Here is a 26,215-nt window from a genome sequence, read left to right as displayed (position 1 = left end):
CAATTGTATCAGCCGATAGTTCTTCAATGGTGATTACTTTCACATACATGTAGGAAAACTGAAAACTAAAAAAAAAAGATCTCACATATTACTGGTAGTAATTCCATCTTTGCTTGAGTGCAATTATGCAACATTTATACTCTGCATATTGGCTATGTGGTCTAAGAGAGCTTAAGGGGTGGGGTATGAACGTTTGGACAGTATTTATTGTGGGACATTAGAGCACATCAGACATATCGAATTGCATTATGAATACGAAGAATGTCCTTCTGATATCAAATAATTTAGATTTGTTGAAATTCGCAATGTAATACACATTTTATGGCAAATTGATATTTTTAACAGTACTCGTAAACTTTATAAATCTGATGATTTATACTTAAAGTGTATGTAGGTGGGATGAAAAGCCGACGATCAACTGAAAATTTTGACCTTTCGTATTGAAGATATGGATTTCTTTCGCAAAACACCAAAAAAAATTAGGTCTTTTTTGGGAAAAAAATCCATATCTTTAATATGAAAGGTCAAAATTTTCAATTGATCGTCGGCTTTTCCTCCCAGCTTACATACACTTTAAGAATATATCATTATAAAATTTACTTCGTGGACTGTTATATATCAAAAATGTGAAAAATATCAAATTTTAATAATTTTTCATAAAATTTGTATTATATCGTGAATTTCAAGAAATGAAAATTATTTGATATCAGAAAGACATTCTTCGTATTCAGAATGCAATTCGATATGTCTGATGTGTTCATATGTCCCACAAAAAATACTGTTGAAACGCTCAAAACGATCATTCCAGATCCCTTAAGAGGTTTCTTGCCTGTAAATATAGTTCCACAATCAGGAGAGCCAGCGATATCTGATGGTTGGTTGGTGTTCCAGTTGGTATAGCTCACAGATGAACCATCACTCCAATCAAATATACCATCAGTAGCAACATCTGAGGAATATACATAAATACAGTAATTAATTGACTGATTCATCAACTGATGTAATGAATGGCTGATTGATTAACTGACTGAGTGATCAACTTATTGAACTTTCCGTCGTTTTATCTTTTCAGTTTCTGTTTCCGTAACCGTAATAGTTTTTGTAAGTCATTGTTATTCTGAAGTGGTAGTCTCCCAGGTGTGGCCAATCTTTTATTCTAGCCTTTTGTTAGTTACTGAAAATTTGAAGCTCGTGAATTTCAGTTTTCGTTTTGGTAAGTTATATAGATTTTTTACATAAAACCTTGAGATGTGCGGTTGGGTGCTAATCTAGACAAAAGAAGAGTCTAAATTTTACGGTCCTAAATTCGCGGTAAATTGTACAGCTTCAATTGACTTGTGTTTGGTGTATATGCACTTACGCCTAGACGTAAGTGGCTCGTAAAAATTGTCTTGCATTGAAATATATACTAACCATTTGCCAAGTTATAAGCAAAAGTTTTTCATATTGGCGATGAAACGAGCGTCTAAAATAGTCAAATATCTCCCAATGAGGCGCGTACAAGTGGTGATTTGGTAATCATGTTTTATATTGAAATACAACAAAAGAATTGCATTGGAGCAAAGATAATGTATTCTATTCATTCGTATCACTGGCAAGCTAATCTGATAATTGGTTGGGTCTATATGCAAGGCTCGGGTTTATTTTAAATGTTTATTTTTGCAGAGTTTATTTTCAGTCATGGATCATACTGATAAATTTCGCAAGGGACGGAGAGGGAGGGAGGAGGGAGGAGAGAGGGAAATACTTGACACTGAACAAGTGAGAGTGGGAGGGTGAGGAAGAAAGAGAGGAGAGGGAGAGACTGTAAGACTAGAAAGAGAAGAACTCGAGAGGAGAGAGTGGGGACTGGGGAGGGAGGTGGGAGACTGATCAGGGGGGCAAAAAAAAAAAAAAGATAAAAAGACCCTTTGTCAACTTATTGATTGATCAACTGATCGATTAATCAACTGGTTGATTGATCAACTGATCATTTACTCGTCACTCTTCTAGCATACCAGCATATGACGATTTTGTTATTAGTTATTAGTTATTTGATATTACGAATCTCTGATGACACCTAATCTACAATCAGATGAAGTTTTGAGAAATAAATTGCAATTCATTAAAGAGATATTGGGCTAATTAATTTGACGTATGAACACTTTTTTTGTTAAACACTTATGTTCTGGATAATAATAAGGCCGCCACATTGTTTCTGTTCTGACATACTGGCATATGACTGCTGTATGACATATTTCAACTTTATTGCTATTCTGACATACGGACATATGACACATATTGTACAATAAGAGTATAGTGTTTTTTGATATTCTGATATACTGGCATACAGTATATAAGATTACTATAAATTGGCAAGGGGGGGGGTAATGTTATTATCACGTTTAAATTAAATTTGAAATATTGTATAACTGTGTCCTGGAAGTTATAATTATGATGAATTCCACTTTTTTCACCGTGTCTGAGAAAGGTATTATAGTTATAAAGTTGATTTTTTTCGAAACGGCAAGTTTTTAAAATGTGCCAGTATGGAAGAACAACGATGTCATGATTGATCAGCTGATTGATCAACTGATTGAACAACTGTTTAATCAACTGATTGATCAATTGATTGATCAACTGATTGAACAACTGATTAATCAATTGATTGATCAATTGATCGATCAACTGATTGATCAACTGATTGATTGATGAACTTTTTGATTGATTGACTGATTGATTGATTGACTGATTGATTAAATTGATTGCTTGATAATTTGATATGGATAGTATAGCTCATAAACCAATCTCATGATTGAGTGATTCATTGATTAACAGATTGATCGATACCTTACCTGACATTCCAATCCATATATCAGTGATACCAACATTTTGCAGTTCTTCAAATAAGCTGACAACATAGTTATTCTCAATAGCACTGCAATTAATTAAATATCACAGATCAAAACAAATTACTTTGATTTGAAAAATAAACGCATTTAAGTCTGAACTTCACCGAAGTAATCACAGAACGAAATAAATAAAATGAAAAATCATGGTTGATTTGGGAAAAAATATCATGTAAATTCATACAGCTTTTAATAGATTGTATGCGACCACAAACACAGTTGTGCCGTCTACCCAGCAAACACACAAACGTTTTAAAAACGTTTAAAATATGTTATATTTTGGCTTTTGGTTTAGGTAAAAACGTTTTAATAACATTTAACATTAAAATGTCGGGTTATATAAAGGTAATGATAACGTTTTAAAACGTTTTGTATGAAAACACTACAACAATATTTTTAAATGTTTTCACAAAATGTTATTGTAAACTATTTTTACAAACATTTTTGCAAAATATTATGTCAATACTTAAATAACATGTTAAAATGTTTGAACCCAGCAAACACAGAAATGTTCTTAAAATGTTTGTTTTTCAAAACCTTTTAATAACATTTAAATGTCGGGTTATACAAAGGTCATGAAAACGTTTCTAAAACGTTATTGAAAATATTTTGGGCAAACATTTTTCGCAAAATATTTTTTCAACCCCAAAATAACATTCTGTTTAGAATGTTTTGTATCAAGTTTTCAAGAATGTTTTTGGAATGTTATTAAAACGTTTTTACATTACCTTTATATAATCCGACATTTAAACGTTGTCTGTAAAACATTTTTGTTTGCTGAGCAGTAGATTATCAAAATATGTTTTTTAAGGTTATGAAAACGTTTTATACTCTTAATATACCCTTTATATAACCCGACATTTAAACGTTTTCTGACAACCTTTTATAACCTTTTGCGAATGATGTCGAAAACGTTTTGAGTTTGCTGGGTTGTATGCGACCACAAACACAGTTGTACCGTCTAATCGACCTTTCACCCAAAACACCATAGGCCTGGGTCATATTATATAATTACTTATGTCAATGCAGATGAGCAATTGGTGACACTATGCTATGTTACTTGTGAGACCAGGGGCATTGAGAAGGTATATTATCTTAGACCGGAAATTTACCCTTTAAAGACCATTGACAAGAAATATGAGAACAGAACATCCCATAGATATTGGCTAATGTCACTTCATGTGTGCGTGCAAGTGGTGTCATTTAACTATGTTATTTGTGGCAGAAGAGGCATATTGAAGGTATTTCATCTCATACCGGAAGTCCGGCAGGGAGATGGGGAGATGGCGCATAAATTAAAACGTTTTGAATAAACGTTAGCAACTCATAAATTTTTATGTTTGCTGGGCACCCAGCAAACATAAAAATATTCATAAAATGTTATAACCGTTGTGGTTATGATCAAAACGTTTAAAATAACATTTATATTTTGGGTTATAGAAAGGTCATGAAAATATTTCTAAAGCATTTTATATAAACAAAATCACTGCAACAACATTTTAAAAATGTTGTCTAAATGTTATTGTAAAACATTGTTTGGGAAACATTTATGCAGAATATTTTGTCAACTCTAGTAACATAATGTCAAAATGTTTTTTCAGAAATGTTTTCTGAATGTTATCAAAACGTTTTATACCCTTTGTATAAACCAACATTTAAACGTTTTCTGCAAAATGTTTTGTGTTTACTGGGTAGCTATGTTATTTGTGGCAGAAAGTGTATTTTGAATGTTGTTTTTTTGTCTCGGAACGAAAGCGAACAATTTAAGGCAGCTGTGTACTCTAGACATTGTTTCTTTCGCAAAATTGAGTTTTTTGATATGTTTGTACTTTGTTATGTTTTTTTATAAATACAAGGAATGAAAATCCAGATTTGCAAACTCCAACTGCAATATTTTAAGGATTTTATTTCACTATTCCACTCGTGTTTGAAATTGAAAAGGAAAGAAAATCTTTGTTGTACCAGCAGGATACACGCGCGCAACAACGCATCGCGTTGCGTATCGCGCAATTTGTTAACGCACAAATACGCTACGCATACGCGACGCTTATCTGCATGCGCGGCGCATCTTATGGAAACACCACGGAAGCACAAAAACCTAGTGGTCAAATGGTTCCGTTTTAGCTGATAAAATGTGGGTTTTTTCAAGTTCTTTCCCCGATTTAAATATCAAGTTATGAATGGATTTCGCTCAAACTTCTCAAGGGGCCGTGGATTTACCCGATGATCATTTTCTCGGTAAAATTACGATTTAGGTACACGATAACGCAATAAATACAGCATCTATAGGTCAGCAAATATGATCATCGTAAAAAGGATGATCGACTCAAGAAACGGTTTTCTCATTTTTTTAAATATTTTGGTCTATTTCCGATTTTAGGCATCATTTTGTGCAAATAGGCGTTTGTGAATTTTAAAACGTTCAATTTGATGCCTTATATGGTCAATATCTCAAAAAATAAGGCCAATATCAAAAAAATAAAAAAACCGTTTTTGGAATGGAGCCTCAAGATTGAGCTAAAAACAAAATAAAATATTTTGGAAAGAGTGTTTTTTGTTATGATGTACCTAACAAATATTGCCAAAAACTCACTTTTTGTGATTTTCTTCATAATTGTTGTTTTTACCCCAAATCTGTATTTATATTAAGATTTATTGATGTCTTGCCTTCATTACAAATGTATACTTTTATATGTCTTGAGCGAATAATTACACAGTTATTGCTCTTTTACTACATGCATGTCTGAGAGTACACAGCCTCCTTAACCTTTGATCCTAAATAATATATGTGAACACCTTATTGTCATATGAAATATGTGGCAGAAGAGGCATGCAAATTGGCTGCTGCTGTAGATTAGGGAGGTATTGGACAGTTTGCGTCAATGTCAAATCGACGTCCAATCAATGTTGTATCAAGGTCCAAATTTTCAACCTAATCTATACTAATAAAATAATGAGCTCTGTCTGTCTGTCTATCCGGCTATGCGTTTCGCTGCGCTTCGAGGCATCGTTCCGATATTTCGGATATAGATAGGTATCGGGCAATCCACGTTTATGGGGTGGTTTGAAAGGTCATCGGAGGTCAAGGTCAAAGGTCAAATTTTAAACTTTATCCGATCGGGCCCAAATTTGGTGGGTGGAATCCTTGATACAAGAAGAATATAATGCGCGAAATAAAATCGAGGTCAACCGAGGTCAAAGGTCATTACGTAGGGGGGTCAAATTTCAAACTTTGTCCGATCGGGCTCAAATTTGGTGGGTGGAATCCTTGATACGCGGGGAATATATGCCCGAAATAAAATTGAGGTCAAGCGAGGTCAAAGGTCATTACGGAGGGGTCAAATTTCAAACTTTGTCCGATCGGGCTCAAACTTGGTGGGTGGAGTCCTTGATATGAGGGGAACACGTAAAACTAAAATCGAGGTCATCCGAGGTCAAAGGTCATCCAGGAGCTACATTTTAAACTTCATCTGATTTGGCTTAAACTTGGTGAAAGTAATTCTCCATATCACAGGAGCACTATCACGGCTACAGGTGCTCTTTCAGCTACAGGTACACTAGTATCATATTGACCAAGTCTGCATATCCACCATACTTTATGAACAGATATCAACTTCACGTTGGAACGAAAGTGAAAATAGGTCAGTGTTGAGTTGACGATGGGCGTATTTCTTATGTAGTTAGTTTGTAAGCTAGACTCTCTCTGTCAGGAGGGAACAACACTCGCTTAAGTTTTTGCATTCGCTTGCTAAGTCAAAGCATACCAACATGTTGCTCGACCTCCTAGTAGAAGTGAAGTCCATGTAGGTGAGAAATGCAGTTCATATCTTTAAATTACATGCATATACTAGCAGATTTGCCAAAAGCCCCATTCCCTACAACATTAATCTACTGAATAAGCTGGGATGGGCTGAACGCTGAATATAATATCAGACAACTACTCTGCACTCCACATCAAAGTCTTTAGGTAAATCTAGTAGTTAAGCCTATGTGTTTTATCGAAAAGTGTTGTAATAAAAACTAAAAAGATGAATAATGAATAAATGAATGCAAACCTTAAAATGGTAACCAAGAAAGACCCTTGTGTTTCACAGTAATGTTTGGAGTTAGTCCATGTGTATTTATTCATTGTGTTGACTTGGTAACAGTTGCCACGGAAAATTCTCCAGCCAGTTGGACATACTCCTGTAAAACAATAACAATCATTATAGTAAGACTATATATTAGTAGAAAATGTACACAAATAATGTTATTAGGTCAAGGGTGATATTGTAATTTCGTAAATGATGTGTAGAACTAAATGTTTAGCAAATTGATTTATGTTGCTTGTTTCAAAATAAAGTTATGAATAAAACCACGTTCACCATAAGGAAGTTGGCATAATCTATGCGAGATAAGACAAGATAATGTGATGCGATCAAGCAAAATCAGTCGGAGCTCGGAAATATTAAATTTTCAGTTCTTTATATGATTGTAACAAGCATTTACAAAGCTGGATTTTGCAGAAAACCGCACTGAAAATGAACAACCAGTTCCAAAGATATGAGCAATTAAAGAGTTTCCAAAACAAAAGAAAATATTTCTTTTGTTTGGTTTTATCTCAAAATCAATATTTCCGAGTTCCGACTGATTTTGCTTGATCGCATCACATATGATGACACGCAGCTGGCTAAGAAAACGTCGTATGCGTCATAAGTTACGGATGTGAAAGTTGAGAGTTTTAAAAAGATTGCTAATATGGGAAGACATATTTAGAGCTCTATCAAAAACAACACCTATTTAGAGATTATTTGGAATTACTAAGGACGTTTCTCCTCATAGTACTTGCATTAACTTTTTATTTCTCTTTCTTAAATTTTATATTCATAGATGCAAATTTCAACAGGTGGCTCCTTCTCTTCAAAATTTCCTCAATTTCGTTAAGCTTAAGGGCTGGGGTATGAACGTTTGGACAGTATTTATTTTGGGACATTAGAGTTAATATCAGACATATCGAATTGCATTCTGAATACGAAGAATGTCATTCTGATATCAAATAATTTTGATTTTTTGAAATTCGCAATTTAATACACATTTTATGGCAAATCATTAAAATTGATATTTTTGATATTTAACAGTACTTGAAGTAAACTTTATAAATCTGATGATTTATACTTAAAGTGTATGTAGGTGGGATGAAAAGTCGACGATCAATTGAAAATTTTGACCTTTTGGTATTGAAGATATGGATTTTTTTCCCAAAACACCAAAAAAAAATTAGGTCTTTTGGGAAAAAAATCCATATCTTCAATATGAAAAGTCAACGTTTTCAATTGACCGTCGGCTTTTCCCCCCTGCTACATACACTTTAAGAATATAACATTAGATTTATATAATTTACTTCGAGGACTGTTATATATCAAAAATTTGAAAAATATCAAATTTTTATAATTTGTCATAAAATTTGTATTATATTGTGATTTTCAAAAATGAAAATTATTTGATATCAGAAAGACATGCTTCGTATTCAGAATGCAATTCGATAGGTCTGAGGTGCAATCTTGGCAAACACTTTAAAAAGTTTTCTTTCGACATTGATAAAATTTGATTGCTTTTTTTTTTCAAGTAACTTTTATATTATGTATTTATCATGGCTAGATTGTTTAAGTGTGTGAGTATAATATGAATCCTTTTTTCTTGTTTGTCTTCTGTCCTTTTGTATGTTTTGTGTGAGTGAGAGTGATCGTAGACTATGCCATAGTCGAATTTTATTAAAATATGTTATTATTAGTCATGATGAACCCATTTCGTTGAACTCAAAATTATACTGATGTTTATTAAAATTAAAGTATTCAATAGTAAAATGGTCATAAAGAGTTAAAAATATCAGATGATTAGTGACAATAAAAGTAATTGAATGCAACATTATCTTGCATAATTATAATGGCTCACTTTAATACTGAACAATTCTGATTTTGGAATCTACCAGTTTATTGATAGCGAACCCCGAAAATTCGACTATGAACTTTGAATTGTAAGCAGAACTTTACCACCTGGACTTTGCTCTCTAAAACACACTGTCAAGCATACCTGCTTATCAGTCCATTAACCACAAGTACTAAGCATGGACGCGCTGGATGTTTGATGAGAGATTAACTTTCGCGTCAACACAAAAGCGCCGCAAATACCACAGACAATTGTGTACGGCGCGGGCCCAGAAGATTTAAACCATATCGAGATATGGGCGACCAATCACAAGGCAGATCTATTTAAAGATGCATTACATCATGGCCAATTTTAGTTAGGCCAGAAATTGGCCTAACTCTCCATAGAGTCCCGTGTTAAAAATCTTAACCGCAAAGCAAAGTCAGTAGTCCACTTGGAAGAGGGAGTAGGGTGACTGAAAAGATCAGATGTGAAAATCTATCAATTGTGCACACATTAATTAAATCAGAGTTTAAAGCTTAAATACAATATCCAGAGTATGCACAATGGGCAAGTGAACTACGGGGTAGTCTAGAGTGATCGTTGTCTTCGTCCATAGTCTTTGTCTCGTCTGTCTCTCTTTAAACCTGTTGCTCAATAAGAATTTTTTGATTATTATGTAATTATTCATGATCGTTGGGAACTGATGGCCATTATGTATGTCTTTTCTCCCTCCATCAGTTCCAAGCACAGGGAATAAAAAAATAATAATAACACCTAAATTCTTAACATTGGCAAATGGTTTGGTAGAGTGGTTGCCCAAGTTCAGGTCAATGACGTGAAGCTTATTGAGAGCTCTATTGGTGGCAATGATAAAAATTCTGTTTTGTCCTGATTTTGTCAATCTCTATTTTTTTTTTTGGCCTTTTCCAGCACATACTAGTATGTCGCCAATGCGAGCCACTATAATGTCGAATGTGACCTGTATTTTGATGCGTTATATTTAAAAGGGCATTTCGTGATCCACAGCATCATCCCCCCACTTTTCTCAAAACAAGTTGAGATTTTTATATCACTGGAAACCCCGGACTACATAATGTTTATGTACTAAATATTTCTTGCAGATTAATTCGTTTAGCAAAGATATCAAATTACAACACATTGTCTATGGAGCAGCACATAGTCATGCATAACTCGCAAACTCGCAAAATCGGAATCAACTGAAATTTTGGGAATAAGCTTTTTCGTAGATATCTACTGAAAAATGTTATAAAAAGAGGATGCTAGGATCACGAAATACTCCTTTAAGGTAGCTGCCTCGGATATAACACCCTTACAGGAAAATAGCTCCTGTGTCAAATCAATCAGGTCTATTCATTTAAAAAGGAAAAGTATTTCCCCACCTATTTTAAGGCCAGAGTAATGGGAGAGAACATGGACCTTTTCGAGCATCATTATTTCTGAATTGTATGTCCAAAGTATATAAAACTATACATTTTTGGAAAGGAAATGAGTCAAGGAATCCCATGGTGATGTCAGATGTGTTCAACAATTTTGAGTTTTTGAAAAAGTCACAAAAATTTACTTTTTTACCCCAATTTTTTCATGAAGAAGAGACATGAACTTAGGGAATGTTTTTTAAATTTTTTAGCTAAAAATTGCACATAATGGTGCATATTTTTGATTAAAACAAATATTTTGAAAAAATGCGAAAACCTTCCCTAGACTTTGGTGTACTCAAAACGATAGTGCAAAAAGTTATCTCAAAAATGCACAAAATGTTCTTGTATCTTAAAACGGTAAGACTTTCACGCTTGTAAAAGCTGTATTTGGTGCATGGCCTAAATATGTATTTTTTTGCATAATGAATCTATAATGTCTGCTTTTAGTGCGCCAAAATTCATTTTAGTTAAAATATCTAAGTGGCATTTTGACGGCAAATGTTTGTTTTATTTACACCACATTTGCCGGTGTTAACAACATATCGAATGCGTCTTTACTGCATTGGACATACGCGCAGAGTTGCGCTGCGTCACGCGACGCGAATCGCGCGCGTAATCACGATATTTCGCATTCGCACATTTCTGACTCATTATTTCCCGCCAATTGACGCGATTCCAAATACAGCGCGCCACCTACGATCACGCCTGGCTGATCTACTTCGCGCAGAGCATCATGGGTAAAAGTCGACATCCACGACGCGTCGACGATGAACCATCGACCAAGGAAACGGAAACGACGATTTTTTTTTCATTTCTGCCTCCTTTTTAAAGTTAATTTCGACAGTCATGGTTTTGGCCTATACCTCTGTGAATGTTCAGAGTGTTAGGCCTATTCCCACACAAAATAATGGGCATCAATTAAACCCTTATTTTCAAACTTTTCCGAACTTTCCGAGGCGCTTGGGAAAATACTTTAGGCTCTCGTTTACAAGAAAAGAAAACACTTTCAGGTCTTTAAGCTTTGTTGTAAGTAGGCCTATAATAGACTTGATTAAAAAAAATATGATTGGGGATAGGCCTACTTAGACCCTCATGCATATATCCTTAAAAAAACACAATTTTAAAACCTTGTTTGTTTTAAGTAAAGTAGGCCTAATTCTCAATATTTAGAATAACGAAATATTCAATACATATTTTAACAGCATGGACAGCGTAAAGCATTTATTTTTTTTAATGTGTTTTTTGTTGTTCTGCCTCCTTTTAAAGTTAATTTCGACAGTCATGGTTTAGGCCTACCTCTGTGAATGTTCAGAGTGTTAGGCATATTCCCACACAAAATAATGGGCATCAATTAAACCCTTATTTTCAAACTTTTCCGAACCCGATCCGAGGCGCTTGGGAAAATACTTTAGGCTCTCGTTTACAAGAAAAGAAAACACTGAAAATATGATTGGGGATAGGCCTACTTAGACCCTCATGAATATATCCTTAAAAAAACCAATTTTTAAACCTTGTTTGATTTAAGTAAAGTAGGCCTAATTCTCAATATTTAGAATAACGAAATATTCAATATTGATAGGCCCTATTTTAACAGCATGGACAGCGTAAAGCATTTTTTTTAAATACGATGAAAACGTTTTCGAATTTCAAATGTAGCCTACTCTATTCCTATTCAACCATTTACGGAATACGGTTAAAACTCGATGTCAAAAATGTTGATGTCTCTGATCGACCATCTATAGGCATATAAACCCGATGTCAAAATGTCAATTTTCGAGTTTGGATAGGCCTATAATAGCAAATGCTTTTGATGCAAGACAATTTCAAACAGGAAATTTTATCTAAAACGCAAATTCGTGCCTTTTTAATTTCTTGTTTGGATAACTTTTCCCATAATTATTACCATGCGTGATACATGATTAAGATAAAAGCTTTTTTGTTTTCATAAATGTTTTGAACGCTTGTCTTATTTTTATTTTTATTATTTTTTTCCTAACCTAGGCCTATTGATGTTTTACATTTATAACCTTTTTACAAACTTGAATATATATTAATTAATCGTTTTAAAGCATTTTTCGTGTGACGTTTTGAAACGCTCTTTGTAGCATGATGTAGGCCTACTGTATGATCACGAAAGGTCGTAAATTTAGAAGCCATTTCCTTCTATATAGCCCTATAAACAAAACACTTTGGCCCCAATGTATACCCGGAATGTATAATGTCGGGAGAAAATATATACTTGTACTAAACAAATAAACCTGTTAATTTTTTTAATAAACTCTCGTGGTGCAATTCTGTCAACAAAATTACATAGGCTTATGAATCGCGTAAAGGCGCAGGATTGGTCATTGCACAAATAGCCTTCAATTGCAAGAAAGTGTGCAATTTGTATAAATAGCACAAATTGCACAAATAGCCAGTTGCTTAAGCAATTTTCACAAATTGCATAAATAGCCACAGATAGTTGCAATTGATGCAATCTATGTCGGACAAATTGCATAAATAGCGACAGGTGTTGCAATTTGTGGAATTTATGTCAGTAAATTGCACGAATAGCCTACAGTTGCAGGAAAGTGTGCAATTTGTACAAATAGCACAAATAGCAACGTATGTAAGCAATTTTTACAAATTGCATAAATAGCCACAGGTGTTACAATTTGTGCCATTTATGTCAGTCAATTGCACAAATTGCCTACCGTTGCAAGAAAGTGTGCAATTTGTACAAATAGCCACTGTACGTAAGCAATTTTTACAAATTGTAGAAATAGCCACAGGTGTTGCAATTTATGCAATTTATAAAAGCAATGAGGACAATATCTGAGTTGCTTCCAGTAAGCGCTATTTGTGCAATTTGTGCAATTTGTGCAATTTGTGCAATTTGTGCAATTGGTGGAAAGAAAATTTAAGGAAAAATGATACGTACGAGGATGCTTATAAGCAAAAAGAAAAATCCGTCAACCACCCTAACTACGGTTACACTCAACTTTTCCGGGCTCGCGCTGCGCCATTTCTTTCGAGAACCGCTTTCATATCATCATCATCATCATCATCATCATCATCATCATTAGTCAAAAGCTGCGTCGGCAGTGTGATGATATTATAATTATCCAATTCATCATCCGAGTCATACTGAATCTGAGGCATCGCCGTAGCGTTGTCCCATTGCTTTCGAGAACCGCCTTATTACAAACCGAGAAAATTTAAGGAAGAATGATACGTACGAGGATGTTTAGAAAGAAAAAACAAGTCCGAAAACTCCCCTAACACTAACACTAAACTTTTCGGGGCTGCCTTAATCATCATCATCATCATCATCCTCATTATCATCATCATCGTCGTCAACATCATCATCATTATCATCATCATCATCATCATCATCATCATCATCATCATCATCATCATCATCATCATCATCATATTCATCATCATCATCATATTCATCATTATCGGAGTCATCATCATCCTAGGCATCATATCGGAGTCATCATCATCCTAGGCATCATCATTATAGTCAAAAGCTGCGTCGGCAGTGTGATGATATTATATCCAATTCATCATCCGAGTCATACTGAATCTGAGGCATCGCCTTAGCGCTGTCCCATTGCTTTCGAGAACCGCCTTATTTCAAACCGAGAAAATTTAAGGAAGAATGATACGTACGAGGATGTTTAGAAAGAAAAAACAAGTCCGAAAACCGCCCTAACACTAACACTAAACTTTTCGGGCTGCCTTAATCATCATCATCATCATCATCATGAATCTGAGGCATCGCCGTCTTGTCATCCTCATCATCATGGTCATCATGATCATCCAAGTCTTCATCATGCGAGGCATCGTCATCAACAAAATTTCACGGTTGATTTAGCTCTTATTCCTGGGTAATTAAGACTCCCAAAATCTCAAAATAGCGCTGTCCCATTGCTGTCGAGAACCGCCTGATTACAAACCGAGAAAATTTAAGGAAGAATGATACGTACGAGGATGTTTAGAAAGAAAAAACAAGTCCGAAAACTCCCCTAACACTAACACTAAACTTTTCGGGGCTGCCTTAATCATTCCCGCTAATAGCGTAATCATTATCGTCGTCATCATCATCATCATTATCATCATCGTCGTCGTCAACATCATCATCATCATTATCATCATCATCATCATCATCATCATATTCATCATTATCGGAGTCATCATCATCTAGGCATCATATCGGAGTCATCATCATCCTAGGCATCATCATTATATTCAATTCATCATCCGAGTCATACTAAATTTGAGGCATCGGCATCTTGTCATCCTCATCAATCATCATCATCCTAGGCATCATACGGCAAGTCCCGCCGGCGAGTTAAGAATTTTACAACAAGTCAACTCGCTTTTGAAACAGTGGACTTTTTTGCAAGGGGGGGGTAATTGCATAAATTGCACAAATTGCTGACGGCTAGAATGGACTTGGTGATCAATGTCATAATTTCTCATATAGTCGGCACCTTAAAGCCCTTTCCACCAATTGCACAAATTGCACAAATAGCGATCATTGGAAGCAACTAGGATATGAGAAAAATAATCTAAGTTCAAAATTGCATAAATTGCACAAATTGCTGACGGCTAGAAGGACTTGGCGATCAATGTCATAATTGCTCATATAGTCGGCACCTTAAAGCCCTTTCCACCAATTGCACAAATTGCACAAATAGCGATCATTGGAAGCAACTAGGATATGAGAAAAATAATCTAAGTTCAAAATTGCATAAATTGCACAAATTGCTGACGGCTAGAAGGGAATTGGCGATCAATGTCATAATTGCTCATATAGTCGGCACCTTAAAGCCCTTTCCACCAATTGCACAAATTGCACAAATAGCGATCATTGGAAGCAACTAGGATATGAGAAAAATAATCTAAGTTCAAAATTGCATAAATTGCACAAATTGCTGACGGCTAGAAGGAATTGGCGATCAATGTCATAATTGCTTATATAGTCGGCACCTTAAAGCCCTTTCCACCAATTGCACAAATTGCACAAATAGCGATCATTGGAAGCAACTAGGATATGAGAAAAATAATCTAAGTTCAAAATTGCATAAATTGCACAAATTGCTGACGGCTAGAAGGGAATTGGCGATCAATGTCATAATTGCTTATATAGTCGGCACCTTAAAGCCCTTTCCACCAATTGCACAAATTGCACAAATAGCGATCATTGGAAGCAACTAGGATATGAGAAAAATAATCTAAGTTCAAAATTGCATAAATTGCACAAATTGCTGACGGCTAGAAGGGAATTGGCGATCAATGTCATAATTGCTTATATAGTCGGCACCTTAAAGCCCTTTCCACCAATTGCACAAATTGCACAAATAGCGATCATTGGAAGCAACTAGGATATGAGAAAAATAATCTAAGTTCAAAATTGCATAAATTGCACAAATTGCTGACGGCTAGAAGGGAATTGGCGATCAATGTCATAATTGCTTATATAGTCGGCACCTTAAAGCCCTTTCCACCAATTGCACAAATTGCACAAATAGCGATCATTGGAAGCAACTAGGATATGAGAAAAATAATCTAAGTTCAAAATTGCATAAATTGCACAAATTGCTGACGGCTAGAAGGAATTGGCGATCAATGTCATAATTGCTTATATAGTCGGCACCTTAAAGCCCTTTCCACCAATTGCACAAATTGCACAAATAGCGATCATTGGAAGCAACTAGGATATGAGAAAAATAATCTAAGTTCAAAATTGCATAAATTGCACAAATTGCTGACGGCTAGAAGGGAATTGGCGATCAATGTCATAATTGCTTATATAGTCGGCACCTTAAAGCCCTTTCCACCAATTGCACAAATTGCACAAATAGCGATCATTGGAAGCAACTAGGATATGAGAAAAATAATCTAAGTTCAAAATTGCTTATGGCCAGTACGTTAAAGCCCTTTGAACCCTTGTCTTTTGCATTTACTTCTAGCTATTTGTGCTATTTGTACAATTTATATATGTGGCGAAATGTAAAATTTCCCTATACCTTAAGTATAGGAAATTTACTAAAACAACCAATCCTGCGCCTTTCTCATGAATCGGGGGCTGTGGGCTCACTCCCTCAATAAATTTGGTGCGGGGCTCGAATAGGCCTACCCTTCTGTATGAATAGGCACGTTTTCATTTTCATTTAGGCCTATAAATGGCCTCCAAACTACATTGTTAAGCATGTTAAGTTATATTGTTTCTGTCAAAAACATCAACTGCAAATTGTCCCTTATTGTGCAGTATATCCTTCACCGTAAATCGGTGTGGGGTGGATGTCCCGGTTCGCCCCTTCAGTCTCAAATGAAGCAGGCCTAAACAATGCGTTCACCCCTCCAATGAAGTCCATCCCCAGATTTGACCTCTTTACTTTGTAGGTTGAGTCCTTGATCCATGGGCCTGATTTTTCAATGTGGTGTCGACCGATAATATGACTAAAAAGAAACTCATTCCAACCAACGTGTGCTATTTGGGAGTAGGCCTAGGCCTACATTAAGAGTAAATTTCCTTGGGTTATGAATTATTAAAGGGGAAAGATGAAATAAAGATGGTATGACATGCAAGAAAGCGGAAGTAAAAATAAAATATGAAAAAGAAACATGAATTAATATTAAAATCGGGCATGACATTGTGACACGATCTGGTTCATGGGGGCCACGCCAAAGGAGGCATTTTTGAAAACTGTGTTACTGTAAATATTATACACTAGATTTCGCGGTTCTCGGGTCGGGCGCTTCTCGTGATAGGCTTATTTCTAATTACCCAAACCCGTTACCCATATACCTGCCTTGACTTTTTAAACTACTATGAAATGCGTCTCTCAATGATCAAGACCCAACTTGACACAACTTAATCAACTCTGTTTGTTTTAGAACGGTAGTTCGGTAGGCCTACCCATAATCTGGAATTCGCCTCTTCCTAGCCCTGTTACCACATTTAGAGAAACCGAAATTAGTATCTGGACGTGGATAGGCCGTTACTAAAATAATGAAATCAATCGCGAGAAACGTGAACGCAAAAAAGGTTATAGGCCTTACCACAACGGATAATTTTTATGTTAACCCATTCTGGAGGATTCCGGAAATAGTCACGTTCTTCTAAAATAGGCCTATATGCACGTGTTTGGTGTGTGCACGTGTTCAGTATTGAAATATGTGTTAAAAATAAGGCCTATTTATTGGTCCGATGAGATGCACCTGTTAGTCACACTGTAATGCTTTGCCGATGCGCGCACTGTACTCCGCGCACACTCCCGCTGATACTCCGCGATAACGCAGCTTGAGCACGCGATAGTGCACCGCGTGAACGCGAAACTCGCGAACGCGATAGCGCGCGGACAGAGGGACGGACGGACACGCCGTTATTAGTATTAAGATTACACGTACAATAGCTATCATTTTAAACTGAAAACACCAAAGGTCTAGCATACTTGGTTCTAAAGTTATGAAGTTTTTTCATGCATATTTTCTTGATATGCCTTAAAATAATGATCTTTTAAAATTCATGTACTCTTTTGCAGTTTGAAACTTTCTTCATCTTTATTATAAGGCTAGAACTCTGAGGTATTGTTGAACTTATGCATTAAAGTCTCAAATTGAAATACTAACAAAAAATAAATGTTATTTTTATGCGGTAGGCTATGTCTACAATGTGTTTTTATTGCGATCGTAATTTGTTTAATGTTTGATAGTAATATAATTAAAAATACAAATTTAGGCTAAAAATAAAATAAGGACAAATCAAACAATTACAATAATAACAAAAACGGCAAACCAATGTGATACATGTTTATAAGTAATGAGACATTAAGAATCTTTTTAAAATTTACTTGAATTTCTTTGCTGTAGGCCTATCCCGCGCGGCGGGCCGCTAAAGCGCCTTCATGCAAAAAACAACAACCCATTTTTAGAAAATGTAGGCCGATTACAAAAACGCAACACCTATAGTATGGATGTTCTTAAGTATGCTGGTGTTATATTAATTATTATCGTATTGAACAAACAATAAATTCAGAAAGAATTAAAACAATTTATTCTAATAACCAAAATAAAACCTAGATGCGTTTTCCATTAAAAATAAAGGACAGGCCTAGGCCTACTTCGCATTGACTAGGCTCGCGCGTATCGGGCTGAAAAGCATCGTAAAGTTTAAAAACAAAAAAAGGGCGGTTTTAGAAAATGTATAACAAAAAGGAAACACCTAGTATCAACATCAAGTTTGCGGGTTTTAGAAAAGGACATCTGTGAATATCAAACTGCAATACACAGAAAATCTCAAAAAAATTCAAAAAGTACTATAAAACATTTTTTATAGTAATAATCACAAACATGGTCAGCTATGGTTGATGAAAAAGGATGTCGACCCCAGACACGGGAAATGCCAATTTTCACTGCCGTCGTTGGTGGCGCGCTGTATTTGGAATCGCGAGAATTGACCTTTTCGGTAAATCCCATAACCCTTTGCGAGTACACCTGAGAACTCGTCATTTTACGTCACGCCTATCTGCGCCGATGTGCACATCGTTTCAGGTGGTGGATGACATGATCGAGCCGGCAACTCGTGAAACCGCCCGGCCGTATGGCATTTTCAATATACTTGGTTAGTTTTGTGGGGTTCATTATCGAACCCCAACGGTTTTAGCTTGTATTTATCTTACTATAAATAGGGGCATGTTGTATGTATGTATCTATCTAATATCTATCTATCTATGTATCTATGTATCTATGTATAGTGTATAAAGGCTCCGTCAGTTTCGATCCAAATGTCGCCAAATTCATACGGGGAACTTACCGAGACGGTTATGCGAAAATTTGGTTGAAAATGATAAAGAATTGGCTGCAAAAACAGTGAAAATATGCGTAAAAACGGGGTTTTTGTTATGAAATCGGTTACCAGCCTACGCGTCACTGCAGCTGGCCGGCAGCGCGTCGGCGCCGCGTGCGTAATGCGCATTGCGCAAATGCGCGCGTAAACGGCGCAGAGCCACACGACTTGCGAGCCAGAGACCAGTGGACATGATAATACGGAAAGAAGGAAAAATAAAGGAGAAAAAGGTACATGGACGGGTCACGGGATACCGGGTAAACACGTCCGCAGACACGCTATGAGAGGACGTAATAAATACGGGAAAAGATGCGTGTTGTATAAACAACATGAAGCGGTACTATAAAGAAAAATTAAATTAAAATGGGGACAAAAAGGTACGAGTAAATAGGCCAATGGGTTAAAGTAACTAAATGAAACGGGAAAGGAACAAAGAAGGAAAGAAACTAATCAGGAATTGTAAGAAAAAAAGAAGCTAAAATAATTAGAATAGAATTAAGTAAAAAACATGGAAACGGGAAATCACAAGCAAAAAAAAAAAAAAAAAGATGCTAAAAGGGATATGTAAGAAAGAACAGATTTAGAAAATAATGATTCAATGATTCTACCTGTTCAGTATTTTTCCTGTTATAGTGAACGCTCCCATTTACTCATCTAGCGGGGACCCCGAGAAGCGCGGGTATCCCGCTAGTATTACTTATTAACATAGGCCCATTTGTTTGTGATATTTCAAGCGTTTTAAAATTTCAAAATAATCCCATTCAATTACACGGTTGACGATGAAAATTTACTGAATTTAGAGAATGCAATGCGACCACCACCTGCATCGTTTATTGAACATCGTTACAGCTCAACTTACCGTACTTTTCCTAACCAGACAGTCCATGCCAAAATTGTTACTACACCTTTACATTTCATCGAATCTCTTTTTGATGTCTGTCATTTTGAACATCACACTTGCAAGATGTATGCTATGTAGAAACTTTATTTTGCAATTTCATAATTTGCATATTATTAGCATATTTGCAAGAAAAAACATGAAAATCAATGAATACCTATATTTTTCACAATTTCAATATTTTATTAGAAATTAAGCATGTAGGCCTTTTGTTATGACTTGATGAATGAAGCTGTTAAAACAGATTTTGATATTTTTGCTTATTTTTTTCCTTTTTTGCCCCAAAATGTGTAAAAATCAACATTTTTTAGATGACCTATATTTTCTTTGAATATTTATCAAATTTCTTAATTTAGGTATAATACAGTGCAGAAAAAGATGTCAACAAAATCTGTTAAAACAGATTTCCAATAAATTTAAATACTCAATTTTCATGCGCGGGATATTTGAAACATAAAATGAAAACATGTCCATTGCACTTTTTCCTCGAGCTGTACTATAATATCAAGGTTACGGATATATTATAATCCCTTCTTATCTTCACTGATCCATCAGATACCTATTGTTATGAATGATCAATGAAAAGGTTCAGAACTGGGCTACTAATGGTCTGTCAAGTATCTATAGTTATTTTCATGACTGTGTCAACTCAAAAATCATGCAAGGTCGAATGTAGGACAAGTATGATCAGTTGAGCTGTACTGCGCATTCAAAGTCGGCGTGACGTAAAATGACGAGTTCTCAGGTGTACTCGCAAAGGGTTATGGGATTTACCGAAAAGGTGAATTTACTAAGCTGTCTTGAGCCATGTGACTTTTTGGAGTCGAAAAGAGTAAAATAAATCAAACAAAAATACGAGTAGGTATTAGCAAGTTGTATTTTATCAGTTTCAAGTGAAAGAATACACCTTAGTGTTGATAGATATCAAGAAATCTCAAATTCGGGTATGGACGAATGTGTCTTCCATTACTCTGGCCTTAAGAGTCTTAAGAATTGTAACAATTCTTATGTTTTTCTTTATTTTTGAAAATTCCCTAAATTTTGAAAAGTTTTTGATTTTAGTAGCCCACAAGGAAGGTGCTATGGTCACCAACTTTCAGGGATGGTAAATTTTTAATTTTTTTCCATTTTTTATTTTAGGGAATGTTAGAAACACTGTACTTCAAGCTGGCAAGAGAATTTAGACATTAATTTTACTAACCACCCCACCCCCACCCCCGAAAGTTTGGTACCATAGCACCTTCCCTGTTGACTTTGACCAGTCATGTAGAGAATGTAATGGTTCAATGACTTGAGTAGCTTTTAGTGCAACTTTTGAAAATGCTTCTTTTTCATTCAATGAGTCACCATGGCTACAAACTTTGAGCTATCCAGGCAAATGAGGTATCAAAATTCAAAATTTTGCTATTTCATTCTTAAATATTTTCATAGATTTTGAGTTTTATTTCGTAATGAAGGGGGAGGGTAATTACTTTTTGGTATGCGTTTATTAGTTTATTATAGTACACAGAGTTTAGAAAAAATTGAAAAAAAAACACGCAAAAAAGCAGTTTGGATTTGTGTTGTTTCTAAAGTGTGTTTACACAAATTTGAGTAGATAAATGAGTTTTTTTTTTAATCATTTTACAGCAAATCTGTGTTTATATTTAGATTCCTTGACTAATTTTCATTCCAAAAAGTATACTTTTATACATCTTTCATGAATAATTTATAAGAAGTTACAGCACTTTCAATAATGCATTTCTGAGAGTGCACAGTCACCTTAAGGGCCTTACTTATAGTTTTAGTACACAAAGGTCCATAATTCACCCCACCACCATAATTGGTGAAAAGAGAGTTATAATTTGCTATACCCGCATGCGAAGCATGAGCAGGTATATTGCCATCCTATGGTTATACCCGCATGCGAAGCATGAACGGGTATATTGCCATCCTATGGTTTCTTATACCCGCATGCGAAGCATGAACGGGTATATTGCCATTCTATGGTTTCTTCTCCTTCTTCTCTTCCTCCATCAAACACAACATTCTGTCAAGGCTAGCGCTAAAACTACAAGGGCCACAGGGCCCATATGTGGTACACTTATGGGCCCTACCCCGTAGATTTATCCTTTGCCCATCTTGGCCCCAGAGGTCAAAGGTCACGGGCCCCAGGGGCCTAAATGTAAAAATACAAAGCATGCCGTTTCTCATCAAATTAAGCAGCCTCAGGGCCCTGAGTTGGTACACTGATAGCCCCAGGGGTAATCTATATATTCAAGTATACATGAGCCCCATATGTCATATATTATGGGCCCCAGGGCCCCAAATGTTAAAATAGGGGTAATAGATTGACAGAGCTAGCGCTAAAACTACAAGGGCCCCAGGGCCCATATGTGGTACATTTATGGGCCCTACCCAGTAGATTTATCCTTTACACATCTTGGCCCCAGAGGTCAAAGGTCACGGGCCCCAGGGGCCCAAATGTAAAAATACAAAGCATGTTGTTTCTCATTAAATGAAACAGCCTTGGGCCTTGAGTTGGTACACTGATAGAGCCAGGGGTACTCTATATATACAAGTATACATGAGTCCCATATGTCATATATTATGGGCCCCAGGGCCCCAAATGTTAAAATAAGGGGCAACAGATTAACAAGGCTAGCTATAAAACTACAAGGGCACTAGGGCTCATATGTGGCACATATATGGGCCCTAAGTTGTAATGTGTCTTCTGCCCATTTTGGCCCCAGATGTTTAAGGCTAGGGGCCCCAGAGGCCCAAATGTTAAAACAAAGGGCCGGTCGTTTCTCAGCAAATAAAGTAGCTACAGGGTTTAGCTTTGGTACACTAATAGGTCTTCAGCATTATATTGTTATATATATATATATGAACCCCGTGTGTCACATAATATGGGCCCCAGGGCCCCAAACGCTAAAACATAGGGCCGGTCGTTACTCAGTAAATAAAGCAGCTACAATGTCCAGCTTGAGTCTGCTGATAGCACTTGAGAATTATATTTCAACATGAGCCCCATAAGTCAAATATTATGGGCCCCAGGCCCCAAATGTTAAAGCAAAGGGCCGGCCATTTTTCACCAAAGCTCAAAGTTTGTACACAGACTGCACCTGAGAATTATATTGTTATATGTACATATGAGCCCCATATGTCATATAATATGGGCCCAGGGCCCCAAACGCTAAAACATAGGGCCAGCCGTTACTCAGTAAATAAAGCAGCTACAGTGCCCAGCTTAAGTCTACTGATAGCACTTGAGAATTATACTTCAACATGTGTACATGAGCCTCATAAATCAAATATTATGGGCCAGGGCCCCAAATGTTAAAAAAGGGCTGTCCGTTTATTATCAAATAAAGCAACTTCAGGGCTCGGAGTTTGTACACAGATTGCACCTGCGAATTATATTGTTAATAACACCCACCCCATCCCATTCACAGACAATTGGGTAATTATAATAACATAGATGACAGAAACTTTAAGGCTGTTCCAGTTAAATATAATACCCATTGGCTGTTCTATTTAATTTACATACTCCCTCTGAAATGGCCACAAAATAGGCTGTTCCATTTAATTTACATACTCCCTCTGAAATGGCTGTTCCATTTAATTTACATACTCCCTCTAGAATAGAATAGCTTTCCCCTAATCAAATTGCATATTGTGAATTTCAATAGCGTATTAGGCCTATAATAATTATAGATGATGATAATTGGAAATACCATGTGTGAAGCGTTAAGGCTGTTCCATTCAAATTACATACCTTTGGCTGTTCCATTTAATTTACACACTCCCTCTGAAATGATCCCCAAAAAAGCTGTTCCATTTAATTTACATACTCCCTCTGAAATGGCTGTTCCATTTAATTTACATACTCTCTCTGGAATAGCTTTCCCCTAATCAAATTGCACATTGTGAATTTCAATCTATCAAATTGCATAGCTTCACTGTGAATTAGAGACTGACAACAGCAACCTAAGTCCTCAGCAAACAAGGACTGTAAGTTTGTGTAAACCGATAACATGCGGGTATAGCCGTATTTGTGTACAAATATATAGCCTTCTAGTTCTCCTTCTCCTCTTCTTCCTCCTCAATCAAACACAACATTCTGTCAAGGCTAGCGCTAAAACTACAAGGGCCACAGGGCCCATATCGTCGTCCGTATTCCATAGTGGCGTATAGTGGGGCGCCGCGAATAAACAACTTTTCGAGAAAATCGGGTTTGAAGAAATGCCAATTTAAAATCGAGTTGTGTAAATCAGACATTCATTATATTTTGTAAATGATGTGAAATTTCTGTAGTAAACTAAATAGATTTCATTGTTATATATTTTTCAAAAGAAATAAATACATACTATTGCTGGCAAACTGACAATAAAACTATACGTCACTATGGAAAACGAACAAAACGCAATACCCTAACCTTACGTTAACCGTACGCCACCTCGGTCGCCGTGTAATCCCTATGGCGTTACTTTTCGTCGTTCGTATTCCATAGTGGCGTATAGGTCCGATACGCGTACGCCACTATGACATACGATGTTTTTCATTTTGCCGATATTTCATAATTATAAAATGTGTATAAAAAGTGGCGTATGGTCGATACGCCACTATGGAATACAAAAAATGTCACTTTGTAACTATACGCCACATTTAATTAATTAATTACTAATTAATTAGATAATTATGACTGATGAGACTTAGAAAAAATGAAAGAGAACATCATTAAAAACATATGTGCCAATTTTTAAAAAAAAAATGACCAAAAATCACTATACGCCACTATGGAATACGGACGACGATATGTGGTACACTTATGGGCCCTACCCCGTAGATTTATCCTTTGCCCATCTTGGCCCCAGAGGTCAAAGTTCACGGGCCCCAGGGACCCAAATGTAAAAATACAAAGCATGCCGTTTCTCATCAAATGAAGTAGCCTCAGGGCCCTGAGTTGGTACACTAATAGCCCCAGGGGTACTCTATATATACAATTATACATGAGCCCATATGTCATATATTATGGGCCCCAGGGCCCCAAATGTTAAAATAAGGGGCAACAGATTGACAGGGCTAGCGCTAAAACTACAAGGGTCCCAGGGCCCATATGTGGTACACTTATGGGCCCTACCCCGTAGATTTATCCTTTGCACATCTCGGCCCCAGAGGTCAAAGGTCACGGGCCCGTGGGGCCCAAATGTAAAAAAATACAAAGCATGCTGTTTCTCATTAAATGAAGCAGCCTCAGGGCCCTGAGTTGGTACACTGATAGATCCAGGGGTACTCTATATATGCAAGTATACATGAGCCCTACATGTCATATATTATGGGCCCCAGGGCCCCAAATGTTAAAATAAGGGGCAACAGATTGACAAGGCTAGCTATAAAACTACAAGGGCACTAGAGCTCATATGTGGCACATATATGGGCGCTAAGTTGTAAATGGCCTTTTGCCCATTTTGGCCCCAGATGTTTAAGGCTAGGGGCCCCAGAGGCTCAAATGTTAAAATAAAGGGCCTGTCGTTTCTCAGCAAATAAAGGAGCTACAGGGTTTAGATTTGGTACACTAATTAGGTCTAAAGCATTATATTGTTATATGTATATATGAACCCCGTGTGTCACATAATATGGGCCCCAGGGCCTCAAACGCTAAAACATAGGGCCGGCCGTTACTCCGTAAAGAAAGCAGCTGCAATGTCCAGCTTGAGTCTGCTGATAGCACTTGAGAATTATATTTCAACATATGCACATGAGCCCCAGAAGTCAAATATTATGGGCCCCGGGGCCCCAAATGTTAAAGCAAAGGCCCAGCCGTTTTTCATCAAATAAAGCAACTTTAGAGCTCAGAGTTTGTACACAGATTGCACCTGAGAATTATATTGTTATATGTACATATGAGCCCCATATGTCACTCCATTGGCCCCAGGGCCCAAAACGCTAAAACATAGGGCCAGCCGTTACTCAGTAAATAAAGCAGCTACAGTGCCCAGCTTGAGTCTACTGATAGCACTTGAGAATTATACTTCAACATATGTACATGAGCCTCACAAGTCAAATATTATGGTCCCCAAATGTTGAAAAAGGGCCGTCCGTTTGTCATCAAATAAAGCAGCTTCAGGGCTCATAGTTTGTACACAGATTGCACCTGAGAATTATATTGTTAATAACGCCCATCCCATCCCACCCCATACACGTAGGACTAAACAGATTCACAGACAATAGCGTAATTATAATATAGATAACA

The 26,215-nt window shown here is 36.4% G+C and overlaps 1 protein-coding gene across 1 annotated transcript in view; it reads right to left on the bottom strand.

The window, feature by feature from the left end:
* The window catches only part of LOC140142150 (macrophage mannose receptor 1-like), an 83,064-nt gene that overhangs the window by 49,187 nt on the left and 7,662 nt on the right, over positions 1 to 26,215 (bottom strand). The window contains exons 5-7 of the mRNA XM_072164116.1: positions 6,968 to 7,073; positions 2,835 to 2,917; positions 830 to 949 (exon numbers count right to left, since the gene is read on the bottom strand). Of these exons, the coding sequence (XP_072020217.1) occupies positions 830 to 949; positions 2,835 to 2,917; positions 6,968 to 7,073 (309 nt within the window). The remainder of the gene's footprint in view (positions 1 to 829; positions 950 to 2,834; positions 2,918 to 6,967; positions 7,074 to 26,215) is intronic.

The sequence above is a fragment of the Amphiura filiformis genome, chromosome 20 (assembly GCF_039555335.1).
Source record: "Amphiura filiformis chromosome 20, Afil_fr2py, whole genome shotgun sequence".
Lineage (NCBI taxonomy): Eukaryota > Metazoa > Echinodermata > Ophiuroidea > Amphilepidida > Amphiuridae > Amphiura > Amphiura filiformis.
The sequence above is the reverse complement of the archived record's forward strand: the minus strand, read 5'-3'. Positions and strand labels throughout refer to the sequence as shown.